Raw genomic sequence first — 13,621 nt, 5'->3', positions numbered from 1 at the left:
ATGCAAGTGAATGCAAATGGCATTCATGCCACTGGCCAGCGGGAAGACCGACCCGCTATTAACCCGCGATTGGGAGAATTGAGCCGTGATTTTACGACAATGGGTTTTCAACTTTTTGGCTCCCGCTAGATTCTTCACTCCCGCCCGCCACCAAACTTGCCGCGGGTGAGATGGGAGAATTCCGCCCTTTGGGTTCGAGGAGATGTCCAGAGTTAGAGCTGTAGAGTGTGTGTGCAGAAATCTGAAGCAGGAGATCACTAAATTAGAGAGGAGCATTGATAGGGACAGATTCGAAGAAGAGGACAAAAACCAGCGAATCAATAAATTTTCCATTACAACCGGCCATATGACAGCACAGTAAAATGTGAATCAGCGGCATTCAGCCAGGCTATAGTTCTATTGAATTGTCGAATTGCACAAATTTCAGCGACTAAATGCCAGCTTCTTCGGAAGCTGACTCTGCTTGAGATTTGGTCAACAGGTAATGGTTGCTTTCTGATACATCATGCAAGTGACCATTCTTCATGCAAGAACACATACACTTGTGAGTTAGCAGGATCCATAGCCATGGGGGGTCAAAGACCAGCTCTCGCACAACATTCATACACACTCCTTGGATAACTGAAAACCTGTCTATTCTTATCCCTCGCCCAGAGCATGAAGACAAATAATAGCTGCCCTAAAATCACCTGGCTGAGCTTGGCTAACTCAACATTGATGAAAGTTAGGTTTTACTGGCACATATCTCTCAATAACGTATTCAGAAAAGTTTCTGGGCAGCATGGTGGCGCAGTGGTTAGCATTGCTGCCTCATGGCGCCGAGGTCCCAGGTTCAATCCCAGCTCTGGGTCACTGTCCGTGTGGAGTTTGCACATTCTCCCCATGTTTGCGTGGGTTTCGCCCCACAACCCAAAGATGTGCAGGGTAGGTGGATTGGCCACACTAAATTGCCCCTTAATTAAAAAAAGATTTCTCCAAATGAAGTGGGTCAAAAAGGATTTTCACTGATCTAAATTTACAAATTGGTGAAATTTGGTTTAAGATACCTTTGTTGTTATTCAGTCCAGTTCGTAGTTCATGATGACATTTGCAATGCTCTTTCACCACAATATAAATTGATAAAATAAATAATTACCTGGAAACACTGCTTCAATGTACCATGCGGCAATGCTATAGAGGAGAGCGTCCAACAGCATGAGGAGGATAGAAGTAGTAAAATTGTATGGGTCACCTTCTACAGGGCTGGAGACAAGGTTAAACCACTGAACACCAACTCCTTGTTCTTCATAGAGAGCAAAATATTCACATCCAAAACCAAATGCAACAGGAGATAACAGACTCTGCCAGAAAAGACACAAGAGATTTAAGAAACACACCTTTTAATCCCATCATTAGGAGCCAACTCCTGGCAAAACATAATTTGTTACAAAAATGCCTAATTTCACAAACCTATATTGTGGGAGTATAAACCTCATTGGGGATTGAAGTTTTTAAGTGTCAGATAATGGAATCACCTCAAAAACCCAATAAAAAACATTTATAAAAAAAAACAGACCTAAAGTAATTGAAATTCAAAGGATGGCCTGTGTTTATTTTATAAGGTGCGAGTTGGAAGTGCGAAAACTTGAACAATAGGTCGGAACATAGGAACAGGTGTGGGCCATTCAGCCCCTCAAACCTGCCCTGCCATTCAATGAGATCATGGCTGATCTGTGACCTAACTCCATATAACTGCCTTTGGCCCATATCCCTCAACATTTTTGCTTAACAGAAATCTATCTATCTCAGATTTAAGGAAGCCCCTTTGTGTGTTTTGGACGTGGAAACAAGCAGGGCGAACTACCCAAATTGGAACAGAGTCCTATAGTAAGTCCGTTTAGCCGGGTGTGTCCCAGCATTCGGAGCGCTCAGAAACACCGTGCTATTGAACTCCCATTCGGGTAGATATTTCTGTGTAATTTCTGTAACTTTAAGTATTGCTGTATTTTTAATTGATTTATACCAAGCACTGACAAATACAGCAAGAACAAAGGAGTTCTCTCAGCAAAAACACATTGTAAGCACCTGTTTTAATGAAGTTCTACACAACATGTTGATAGCTATAAACCAGTTCGACATCTGGACTGCTGAATCCATGTTCAGAGACATTGCATGCTCTCTTATCCCCAATTAAAGCAGGCATCAAAACCATTCTCACTTAAATTCTAGATATATTTTATGTTTGCACTTTGTAATCTTCTTTATTAATTTTAAGGATTAGAAGCCACTTTACCACACCATCCTTTGTTTTGTAAGTAGTGTAACTCATTCCAAGTAACCAAAGTAACCTCAACCTTCAAATGGCCTCTAAAACCAGTCGCTGATAAGAGTCTGATTGAATACCAATTACAATAATGACTGAGTCAATGAATTCAAGATATCACTCCTGAGGGAATGACAGCATGGGCAGGATTTTCCGGCCTCCCAGCCTCGTGTGTCTCGGCGATGGGAGGCGGCACACTGTTCGCTGGAGACAGGATTCTCAGTTCCTGCCGCTGTCAATGGGAATTCCTATTGATGCCACCCCACACCGCTGGGAAAACCACGGGTGGGACGAGAGAATCCCACCGCCAGTGAATGGCCAGAGAATTCCGGCCGATATTCCCCCCATCCTGAACAAGTGAGGAAGGAAGATATCGTGAAACATATTCTTAGCAAGAAGTCATAGGAGTGACTGAAACAAACTTTAAAGAGAGGGATGGTCCCACATCTTAGAGGGCCAGTCAGGGGACACTGGGAAAATGACATCAATAGGTGCCCATCACCCTCGAGAAAGCAATTAGAAACTGATTGTGCCCACCTAGATCAATCACAGATAGATCATGCACCCCTTAAGCCAATTAAGAGTTGGCCTCACCTCATTTAGGCCAATCAGAATGCAATAACATTAAACATTGTAGGTTGTGGCTTGGAATGGGTTAATAAGCAGCAGCTTTCACTGACTGAGTTACACAGTAAGTGCCAGCAGTCCACAGGGAAGCAGATGTTATGGGAAGGGACCAGGCACCGAGTGTCAACCTGTAGCCAAGGGTGAGCTGGAAAGCAGAGCCATCGTATGCTAGCCAGGTCCTGCCCCGTCTTTGAGAAATAGACATCTACAACTTCAAGATTTCCAAACTGTCTCCTACTGCCTAAATGCTTAAACGAACACGATTAAAGAAGTTCAAATAACACCAAGAACTTAGTTAGTTGGTGGCACTTGCTTTGTTTTACTATTGTAAATGAAGGCTTTTGTTTAAAACATGAAATCTCTGTTAATACCCGGGAGCTTGATTTCTTTAAAAAATATTACCGGTCTCCCTCAAGATCATCATTTACTTTTCACAAGGGTTTTGTGTGGGTCTCAAATTCTAAGGCTGGAAAGAGCATAATGGGGATAGATTAACTGAGGGACAATATTGGGTAGAACCTCAATCTGCTGGGTTTCTGGCCTGGTTACATTTGGCCCTCGGATCTTGCTGACAGATCTGGGGACAATTCTGTTAAGATCGAACAGGATCTCATCAGCTGCGAACTAACAAATTCTGTCGAGGGCCAGACAAAAGGGCAAAAAAAAAACAAAAGATCCCAGAGGGATTGATTATTTTTGAAAACATGCATACTTTGTCCCTGCGGGGCAGAAGAATATGTAACTTATTATTGTTTTCTTTGGTCTTTCCCAGGATTTGATGCCTCACTCACTGTTGGATCAGCCAGATTTCAACATAATAGTGTTGACGTCTCTGAAATGCCGGCGGCCACAAAAGAGAATCAAAGAGTGGCATCGTAGGACAGTAGGCAAGCAATTGACTGCTGAGTATTCCCATGTTTTGCTCTTTAAGCTAGGCCAGTATCTTAAATTAAGGCTAGGAAACTTTATCACTTTTATGGAAATCAATGACTAAAAGCAGATAGCTAAAAATATCATAAACAAAAACCTTAATTAACTTCAATTAAATACAGTAAGGAAGATAAGCTAAAAATATCAAGTAAATAAAAACTTCCATTAACTTTAATTAAATATATTAAGCAAGGCAAGTACAGTGTTATTACTGCTGTGTGGGGGAGTTGGTGGAGACTAGTGAGATCCTGAGCAGCCATATCTTCAGCGTGTCTGAAACTCAAGGAACTTCGGCACCGAAGAGATGTTATGTATCACCTGCTTAAAAGGTATTGCATTTCTAACGTTTCCCAGCTCTAATAAAGGTCACGGACCTCAAATGGTGAGAGGCCCGTTTCATTAAGGCCTGATGCCACTCAGGTATTTGACACGGCAATGGCAAACCAACCCGCCCCCCAAATCAGTGGCCCAAGAGGGGTGGTGGTGGAGAGATTTTCAGGTGTTCCACGCTGAGAGTGCCAACCATTCAGAGGCTGGCAGCTCTACTGAATGGCAGTGTCACCAGAGAGATGGTGGCTGCCACTGATACTGCACCCACCTGAGGCCGAGGCTTGTGGATGAACACAGGCCACTGGCGAGTGATTGGATGGGGGAGGGGGGGGGAGAAAACGGGTGAACGAGAATCACGGGGTGGGATACACGGGGAGGAGATTGGCAGCAAGGGCAGGGGTTGGCTCTCAGCAGACCCCCGCCCGCCCCCCCCCCCCCCCCCCCCCCTCCCCCCCTCCTCTCAATGCCGCTTGGTCAGGCACTGGGTTAACGGAGGCCATATCCCTGGAGCCAGCAAGCAACTCTGCATGGGTTTGCTTGCTTTCCTGGCATAGCGAGCCACTGCCTGTTGCTGGGAAAATAGGGGTGATCTAATTGAAACACAGTTTGAGAGGGTGTGACAGACTAGCTGCAGAGCGGCTGCTTCCTCTGGCTGTAGAATCTAGAACGAAATGCAGTTTTATCGTGTCACACACTGCTCAGTTTCTAATTAAAACTATGCTTCAGCGAGGAATTGGTAAGTGGAAGACAGTAACTTCCCAAGAAGTAAGGAAAATTAGGACAGCATCTCCTTGGGTTACTTTCTCTTCCCTCCAGGTACTTGGTTAGAGGTGATGTCAGGGGAGACCTGTCCTATATCAAGCTTCAGGTGATATCTATCCCAGGCTAGGTCATTTTAAAAGTGATTTACTAGTTTTATTGCCCTCTTAACAAAGAGGAAATTCAGAAATACATATAAATTCATCTACTTTGATCTATATTTATGTTCAATCAAAGATCTGCAGAGTTTTAGGCATAAAATTGATAGCAACCATAAAAATGATGCTCTAATCCTTTGAGGGGAAAGTTCAGTCTCCTCCCAGTGACCTCAAGGTTTTTTAAAATTATGGTTGGGAATAGCTCAAATTTTTAGAAGTTTTTCCTTTTAACTTGCATGATGTAGATATATCTGTGATACTGTTGTTGAAAGCAAATGCCGACCAACAGTATTGCTATTCCATACTAAATAAAAGAGTGTTGTTAGACAGAAAGGGCAGCACAGCAGTTAGAACTACTGCCTCACTGTGCCAGGGACCCAGGTTTGATTCCGGCCTTGGGTGACTGTCTGGAGTTTTCATGATCTCCCAGTGTCTGTGTGGGTTTCTTCGGGGTGCTTTCAATTCCTCACACAATCCAAAGATGTTCAGGCTAGGTGGTGTTACAGGGATAGGGTAGGGAAGTGGGCCCAAGTAGGGTGTTCTTTCAGAAGGTTGGTGAAGTCTCGATGGGCTGAATGGCCTCCTTCTGTACTGTAGGGATTCAATGGAACCCCAAAAATTAGAGGGCCAGAATTTAAATTTGGTAGCTTACAAAACGTGAAGGCCATGTTCTGAATAAAGATGAGGGGATGGATTCTCCGCTGTCAGGATTCTCCATTTCACCGGCAGCCCAGGGATTTTCCAATGGCATGGGGCTGCCCACAATGTGAAACCCCATTAGCTGGCTGGCGAGATGGAGAATCCCAGAGGCCCCCTGCACCAGAAATCTGGTGCGGAGAGAAGGAAAATCCCGACCGAGGTTTTAATTATACTGTCAGCTTGTGGTTGTGCCAAAGACCATGGTATGATATCATGTTTTGAGCAACAGTTCAAATATTACACAAGGTATTCAAAAATTATTTAGACCATTTTTTCCTTGGAACATATTGATCAAGAGGGCAGCACGGTAGCATTGTGGATAGCACAATCGCTTCACAGCTCCAGGGTCCCAAGTTCGATTCCGGCTTGGGTCACTATCTGTGCGGAGTCTGCACATCCTCCCCGTGTGTGCGTGGGTTTCCTCCGGGTGCTCCGGTTTCCTCCCACAGTCCAAAATGTGCAGGTTAGGTGGATTGGCCATGCTAAATTGCCCTTAGTGTCCAAAATTGCCCTTAGTGTTGGGTGGGGTTACTGGGTTCTAGGGATAGGGTGGAGGTGTAAACCTTGGGTAGGGTGCTCTTTCCAGGAGCTGGTGCAGACTCGATGGACCGAATAGCCTCCTTCTGTACTGTAAATTCTATGATCTTCTATGAAGAGTAGTTATGGGAAAGGCTGGGAATGGATGGGGTGCATCAGAGGTTGTTGAAGGAAGGCAGGATAGAAATTCCAGAGGCACTGGCCATAATTTTTCAATCTGCCTTAGTTACAGAGGACTGGGAAATTGTAAATATTACGGGTGGGATTCTCTCAAATCCCCGTGATGGCCCGCGCCAGCGTAAAAAGTGGCGCGAACCACTCCGGCGTCGGGCCGACAGGAAGTTGCAGAATCCTCCGCACTTCCAGGAGCCAGGCCGGCGCCGGAGGGGTTGGCGCTGCGCCAACTGCCGCCGAAGGGCCGGCGCAAGTTAGCGCATGCGTAGAACCGCCAGCGTATTCTCGCGCATGCGCAAGGGGTTGTCTTCTCCGCGCCGGCCATGGCAGAGCCCTACAGAGGCCGGCGCCAAAGAAAGGAGTGCCCCCACGGCACAGGACCGCCCGCAGATCGTTGGTCTCCGATCGTAGGCCAGGCCAGGCCAGGGCTGGATCCGTCCCCCCCCCCCCGACGACCGCACCAGCCGACCTACCAGCCAGGTCCCGCCATGTGGGACCATGTCCAATCTACGCCGGCGGGACTGGCCAGAAACCGACGGCCGCTCGGCCCATCGGGCCCGGAGAATTGCCGTGGGGGGCCGCTGCCAATGGCCCCCTACTAGCGCGGCGTGATCCCCGCCCCTGCCCGAAAACCGGCGCCGGAGAATACGGCAGCCGGCATCGGAACAGTGGGGTGGGATTCACGCCGCCCCCTGGGGATTCACCGACCCGGCGGGGAGTAACAATCCTCGAAAAATAGGAGTCAATTGAACAAGCGTAGATTAATAAGAGAGCCAGTGTGAATTTGCTAATGGCGGCACAGTGGCACAGTGAGCAGCACTGCTGTCTCACAGCGTCAGGGTCCCAGGTTCAAATCCCCGCTGGGTCACTGTCTGTACGGAGTCTGCACGTTCTCCCAGTGTCTGCGTGGGTTTCCTCCAGGTGCTCCGGTTTCCTCCCACAGTCCAAAGACGTGCAGTTTAGGTGGATTGCAATGATAAATTGCCCTGTGTGACCAAAAGGGTTGGGAGGGGTAGTTGGGTTGTGGGGATAGGGTGGAGGTGAGGGCTTTGGTAGGTCGGTGCAGACTCAATGGGCTGAATGGCCTCCTTCTGCACTGTATGTTCTGTGTTCTGTATGATCCTGGCCCAGAAGGCTGGAGCATCATGAAGGTTTGGAGAATCATTTTGACCCATTTGCATCCTCCCGTTGGCGCTGGGGCAAACCTCGATGCCGCTGCCAGCTGGGTAAATGGAACATCGGAAACAGATGGGCGCTGATCCCATTTTCCACCCAACAAGGATTCTCTGCCACATCGGGAACTTCGCGGTGGGCGGGGGAGAATCCCCCCACCCCCAAGGAGTCAGCCATCCAAGACCAAGATGAGAAATTTCTTCACTCAGAAGTTTGTGAATCTTTGCAATTCTCTAGCTCAGGGGGCTGTAGCTACTCAATCCATCATATTATTCAAGATCGAGATAGATAGCTTTTCTTTTGGAGCTTTGCTTTTGGACACTAGCAGAAACATGGGGTTATGGAGGTCTGGCAGGAAAGTGGGTGATCAGCCATGATCCAAATAAATGGCAAAAAATAGTTTGGTGCGTGTATGACTTCAGCAGGAACAAAAACAAATATTTGTGGCAAATATATACTGGCTTCCTGTACAGGGCTGATGGCTGCTCCTGCATTCTGGCAGGTAGGGAGAGTCGATGGACCCACTTGCAGCGCTGGCCCATGTGGTCTGTCACTGGGAGACTGCCTTTAAGCAGCTAAACTGGCCCGGATCATTGCAGGGATGACAACTGGAAAATCCCAATCCGCCTCGATAGGCTCTCAACTAGCCATGCCAGTTACCTGCTGAATGAGGTGGTAGTTCTGCTGCTACCCTCCCATCTCTGTAACCAATAGCCCAGGGCCGAGATAGAACCAGTGAACTGGCATGCTTGATGGCAGAGCTAATTTAGCCCCATCCAGCTCCTATGCTGGTCCCAGCAGAAGTTTAAAATCAAGCCAAGGGTCTAACTAACTATCTCAAATTAATCTGGTGCTGTCAGAGATGAGCTTTGTATAAAAACACTACTTTATCTTGTTCCAGTTCTTAAATTACAATTCTTAGCTTATTAACTTAATTAGCTATTCCTTTATCTTTGTATTTAGCATGGAACCCTTTAATTATTACATGCTATTTTGGGTTGGCTTAATTTAGGATGCAAGCTCCATCCTACTTCAACTCACTCTTTCCAAACTGTCACAGTCTCTCTAACTTCAACAATGGTCAGGTTTTTTTTGCATCCCATCTTTGTTGATACTAAACGTCATGGACACAATCTACCAGCCATGCTGCGCCCGAAAAGCAGTGCATCGTGGAGAAAAGTGGCCGGTAAATGCTCCCAGGATCTACCCAGCTAGCCGTCCCTTGTGAGATCTAACGCAATCTCATGAGATGTCGTGATGTGAAGCCGGCCCATTGTGAGTGGGATCACTTTTTGGCAAATCTGCATGTTAGAGCGAGACAGTTAGTCGCACTGTAATATGCAGTTTCCTGAAGTAACTAAGGTGTTGGGGTCTATTCCCTTCACCTTGGAGACCTTGGGCGAGCACTATTCAATAGTGGTCCCCACGAACGGGGTCCAGGCGGGACAACACTTGTGGGGGCACCAAGGGATCGGAGGCCTTCTGGTGCTTGCCCTCTGGACAGGGTGGCACCCTGGCAGTGCCACTTGTGTGCCAAGCTGGCATTTTCTGCACGGCGGGGAGTGCGCTCTGCAGGGGTGAGGGGGGGGGGGGAGGGGGAAGGAGAGGAGGGGGCCCACAAGGTCTCCCTTATGTGCGAGTTGGGCCTTGGGGGGATCGCAACAGGCGCTTCAGAATTCTGGCGAGCGGGGCTGCTCAGCACAGTGAACCGGACTAAGCACCGTCTCGGCCGCGCATTGCCGGCATATCTACCCGGAGTCGCATTTGATAGTTGTGTTTCTCGGCGCTGCGAGTGTTGGGAAACACAATGCTAAACGTGCGCGCTATGGGACATTGTTCCCATTTGGTTTGATCGCGCCCGTTGTTTTGATTTACCTTGTTTCCCATTGGCCGTGTTTTGGTATTTCTCACTTTAAATAGATGCAACCAAACAGCAATCAGAGGGAAAACCTGGTCCATGCCATATACGGTCCCAAACTGGGTAATTCAGTCGAACAGAAGAGAGTTGAATGTCCGCCAGGCTGGAGTGCAGATTGGATGGAAATTTACAACACTGGCCTGGAATAGGTTCACTCTTTCCTGTGTTCAATACAAGGCCACTTCCTCTTCACTTTTAATAACGTGATTAAGTTGGGATGGAGGCAACATTGATGGAAATTGCTCACCATGTATTCAAGCAATCTATTTTATTCCTAGATCAAATGAGTCATGTCATTTATTATTCAATATCCATTAGCTGAAGCTTGGTTTTGATATTAGCAGGTATTTTCAGCACACACAGATCTAATGGTCTATGCAGCGGAAAAGTGAATCGCGAGGGTGATATATGCCACTTATTCCCCTGCCTTAAAACTGGCTTTAATCCCAAACTGATAAGTAAAAATAAAACAATTTCCCTCATCTCCTTACTGTTCTTCTTGAGCAATTATCTATCATATTTGCTCTGGTTACTGGCCCTCCTGCCAGTAGATATAGTTCCGCCCCATCTATTCCATCAAGCCCATCGTAATTTTGCATTCCTCTATTTAAAAAACCTCCTCTGCTCGAGCCACCACAATCCCAGCTTCTCTGGTCTCTCCGCATAGCAAAGGTCTCTTGTGCAGATATTATTCCAGTAAATCTCCACTGCAGTTTTTCCAAGACCTTGGCAGACTTCCTAAAGTGAGGCATCCAAAAGTGGACATAATCCTCTAGTTGAGGATTAAAAGAAAGAAATGTTGCAGAGGCCCATGAGAACTGAAGTGGAAGTAAGAAAACAAAAGTTGAAAGAGAATCTTCTTTCTAGGCCTCCAAACATATTACTGTAAACAGTTCATCTCTGGAAAACCTTGGATGCCCTCAATTGTATGAACGTAATAAGGAATTGGCATAAAGGTGGTGCTATTCTATAATTTCTATATCATTTGAATATTATAATGAGGCTTCAGCTGCAGAATCCTTGCACATAATAAGGGGAGGGCTGGCAATGCAGATCAGTGACTCAGAGTTGGGTTTTGAGGAGGATCTTAAAGGCAGAGTGCTTCCAGAATATCAACGTTTGGGGCCTAGGTGGCCAAGGGCACGGCCGCCAATTAAAAATCACCTCCCAATGAGCCGGGAGACATCGAGCACTCTTAAACACGGACCTCCCCCCTCCCTTTAACTACCGCAGCCTTCCCTTCCTTCTCCAATCTACAGACTTCTATAAACCAAGCTAACAAGTTCTGAAGGGTCCTGTCCAAAACTTTTTCCCACTTCTTCTCTCAGATGCCAACAGACCTGCTGCGCAGTGTCAACACTTCTTTTGTGTATTCCATAATGAACAGCATTTGGATTCATCCAGAACAGAAGTCATGTGGCATGACGCCAATTAAACTCACCGCAAATATTTGGAGTGGGTAAGTGACAAAATCTCTCCATGCCACGCACAGGACATAGGGGAGGTAGAGGGAGAAGTAGATGATTCCCCCACAAGCAGCTGCTAAGTTTGCACCCGAGAAGAAGGTGCTGATCAGGAAGCACTGCATGATGGTAGCAACAGCAAAGGTTGCGAGGAACGCGAACACAATGGAGGGGTCGGTGTATGGGAGAATCTCTCCTTTCTGTAACAAAAAAGAGAAAATAAATGTAATTCTTTGTTCTCACCATTCAGGACAAGTCCAGAAAACCAACCTAACTTAACCATTTTAAACACAAATATACATAAGAATGATACAGTCAGCAGTAGAGATGCACCACAATCAATCTACATTTTACTTCGGCCTAGCGGATGTGAGTTTCTAGGAGCACACCACACAAAATGGAGGTTAATATTACAAACTGCAGATTAATAGAAAGTCTCTGAAACACTTTTATCAAAGAGCAGTGGAGGCAGAGACTGAGTATTTGAAGGCTGAGCTAGATAGATTCTTAATAAAAAAGGGGGTGAAATTGTTATTGGGGGTACGTAGGAATGTGGGGTTGAAGTTACAATCCCATCAGCCATGATCTTATTGATCATGTGGCCTACTCCTGCTCCTAATTCATATGTTGTTTAGATTCAGTCTAGCCACCCTTTAATTGCTTCAGGGACAATTCTTGGTACTTTCTTTGTTGAATTATTTAACTTACAGAGATTTGAAATGAATTGAGCTTCATATGAATGTTGGTGCGCTCAAAATTTGATCCTGACAAGCAGTGGAAAACCATATGAAAAATACAGGAAATATTATTACGGCAAAGAAAATTGGTAAGTGCAAGGCTTGAGAGAAACAGACGCAGGAGGCTGAGTTTGTTCACTTGTACCAAAAAGTATGGGTAACAATCACCTCCGAACCATGCAGCACATTTCTTTACAATTGTGCAAGTTAATCTATAGAGATGATGCGGAGATGCCAGCGTTGGACTGGGGTGTGCACAGTAAGAAGTCTTACAACACCAGGTTAAAGTCCAACATGTTTGTTTCAAACACTAGCTTTCGGAGCACTGCTCCTTCCTCAGGTGAATGAAGACGTATGTTCCAGAAACATATATATAGACAAATTCAAAGATGCCGGACAATGCTTAGAATGCAAGCATTAGCAGGTGTGAATAGTCTCAAGCCAGGACAGTTGGTAGGATTTTGCAAGCCCAGGCCAGATGGTGGGGGATGAATGTAATGCGACATGAATCCCAGGTCCCGGTTGAGGCCGCACTGATGTGTGCGGAACTTGACTATAAGTTTCTGCTCAGCGATTCTGCGTTGTCGCGCGTCCTGAAGGGCGCCTTGGAGAACGCTTACCCGAAGATCAGAGGCTGAATGCCCTTGACTGCTGAAGTGTTCGCCGACTGGAAGGGCACATTCCTGTCTGGTGATTGTCGCGCGATGTCCATTCATTCGTTGTCGCAGCGTCTGCACGGTCTCACCAATGTACCACGCTTCGGGACATCCTTTCCTGCAGCGTATGAGGTAGACAACGTTGGCCGAGTCACACGAGTATGTACCGTGTACCTGGTGGGTGGTGTTCTCATGTGTAATGATGGTATCCATGTCGATGATCTGGCACGTCTTGCAGAGATTGCCATGGCAGGGTTGTGTGGTGTCATGGTCACTGTTCTGAAGGCTGGGTAGTTTGCTGCAAACAATGGTTTGTTTGAGGTTGCGCGGTTGTTTGAAGGCAAGTAGTGGGGATGACCTTGGCAAGATGTTCATCTTCATCGATGACGTGTTGAAGGCTGCGAAGAAGATGTCGTAGTTTCTCCGCTCCGGGAAAGTACTGGATGACGAAGGGTACTCTCGGTTGTGTCCTGTGTTTGTCTTCTGAGGAGGTCTGTGCGGTTTTTTGCTGTGGCACGTTGGAACTGATGATCGATGAGTCGAGCGCCATATCCCGTTCATACGAGGGCATCTTTTAGCGTCTGTAGATGTCTGTTACACTCGTCCTCGTCTGAGCAGATCCTGTGTATACGGAGGGCTTGTCCATAGGGGATGGCTTCTTTAATGTGTTTAGGGTGGAAGCTGGAGAAGTGGAGCATAGTGGGGTTATCCGTGGGCTTGCCGTAAAGTGAAGTGCTGAGGTGACTGTCCTTGATGGAGATGAGTGTGGCCAAGAATGCAACTGATTTTGGAGAGTAGTCCATGGTGAGTCTGATTGTGGGATGGAACTTATTGATGTCATCGTGTAGTCGTTTCAGTGATTCTTCACCGTGGGTCCAAAGGAAAAAAATGTCAGCGATGTATCTGGTGTATAACGTCGGTTGAAGGTCCTGTGCGGTGAGGAGGTCTTGTTCAAACTTGTGCATGAAGATGTTGGCGTATTGAGGTGCAAATTTGGACCCCATGGCTCTGGATCTGTAAAGATTTAATCACCTGCTAATGCTTGCATTCTAAGCATTGTCCGGCATCTTTGAATTTGTCGATATATATGTTTCTGGAACATACCTCTTCATTCACCTGAGGCAGGAGCAGTGTTCCAAAAGCTAGTGTTTGAAACAA

At 46.6% G+C, this 13,621-nt stretch overlaps 1 protein-coding gene across 3 annotated transcripts in view; it reads right to left on the bottom strand.

The window, feature by feature from the left end:
- LOC119952956 (phospholipid-transporting ATPase ABCA1-like) overlaps positions 1-13,621 on the bottom strand; it is a 216,373-nt gene that overhangs the window by 95,428 nt on the left and 107,324 nt on the right. For all 3 annotated transcript variants that reach the window (XM_038776597.1, XM_038776599.1, XM_038776598.1), the window contains exons 16-17: positions 11,049-11,270; positions 1,136-1,340 (exon numbers count right to left, since the gene is read on the bottom strand). In XM_038776597.1, coding sequence (XP_038632525.1) covers positions 1,136-1,340; positions 11,049-11,270 — 427 coding nt within the window. The remainder of the gene's footprint in view (positions 1-1,135; positions 1,341-11,048; positions 11,271-13,621) is intronic.

The sequence above is a fragment of the Scyliorhinus canicula genome, chromosome 18, assembly GCF_902713615.1.
Source record: "Scyliorhinus canicula chromosome 18, sScyCan1.1, whole genome shotgun sequence".
Lineage (NCBI taxonomy): Eukaryota > Metazoa > Chordata > Chondrichthyes > Carcharhiniformes > Scyliorhinidae > Scyliorhinus > Scyliorhinus canicula.
Note: the sequence above shows the minus strand (reverse complement) of the source record. Positions and strands in the feature narration are given on the sequence as shown.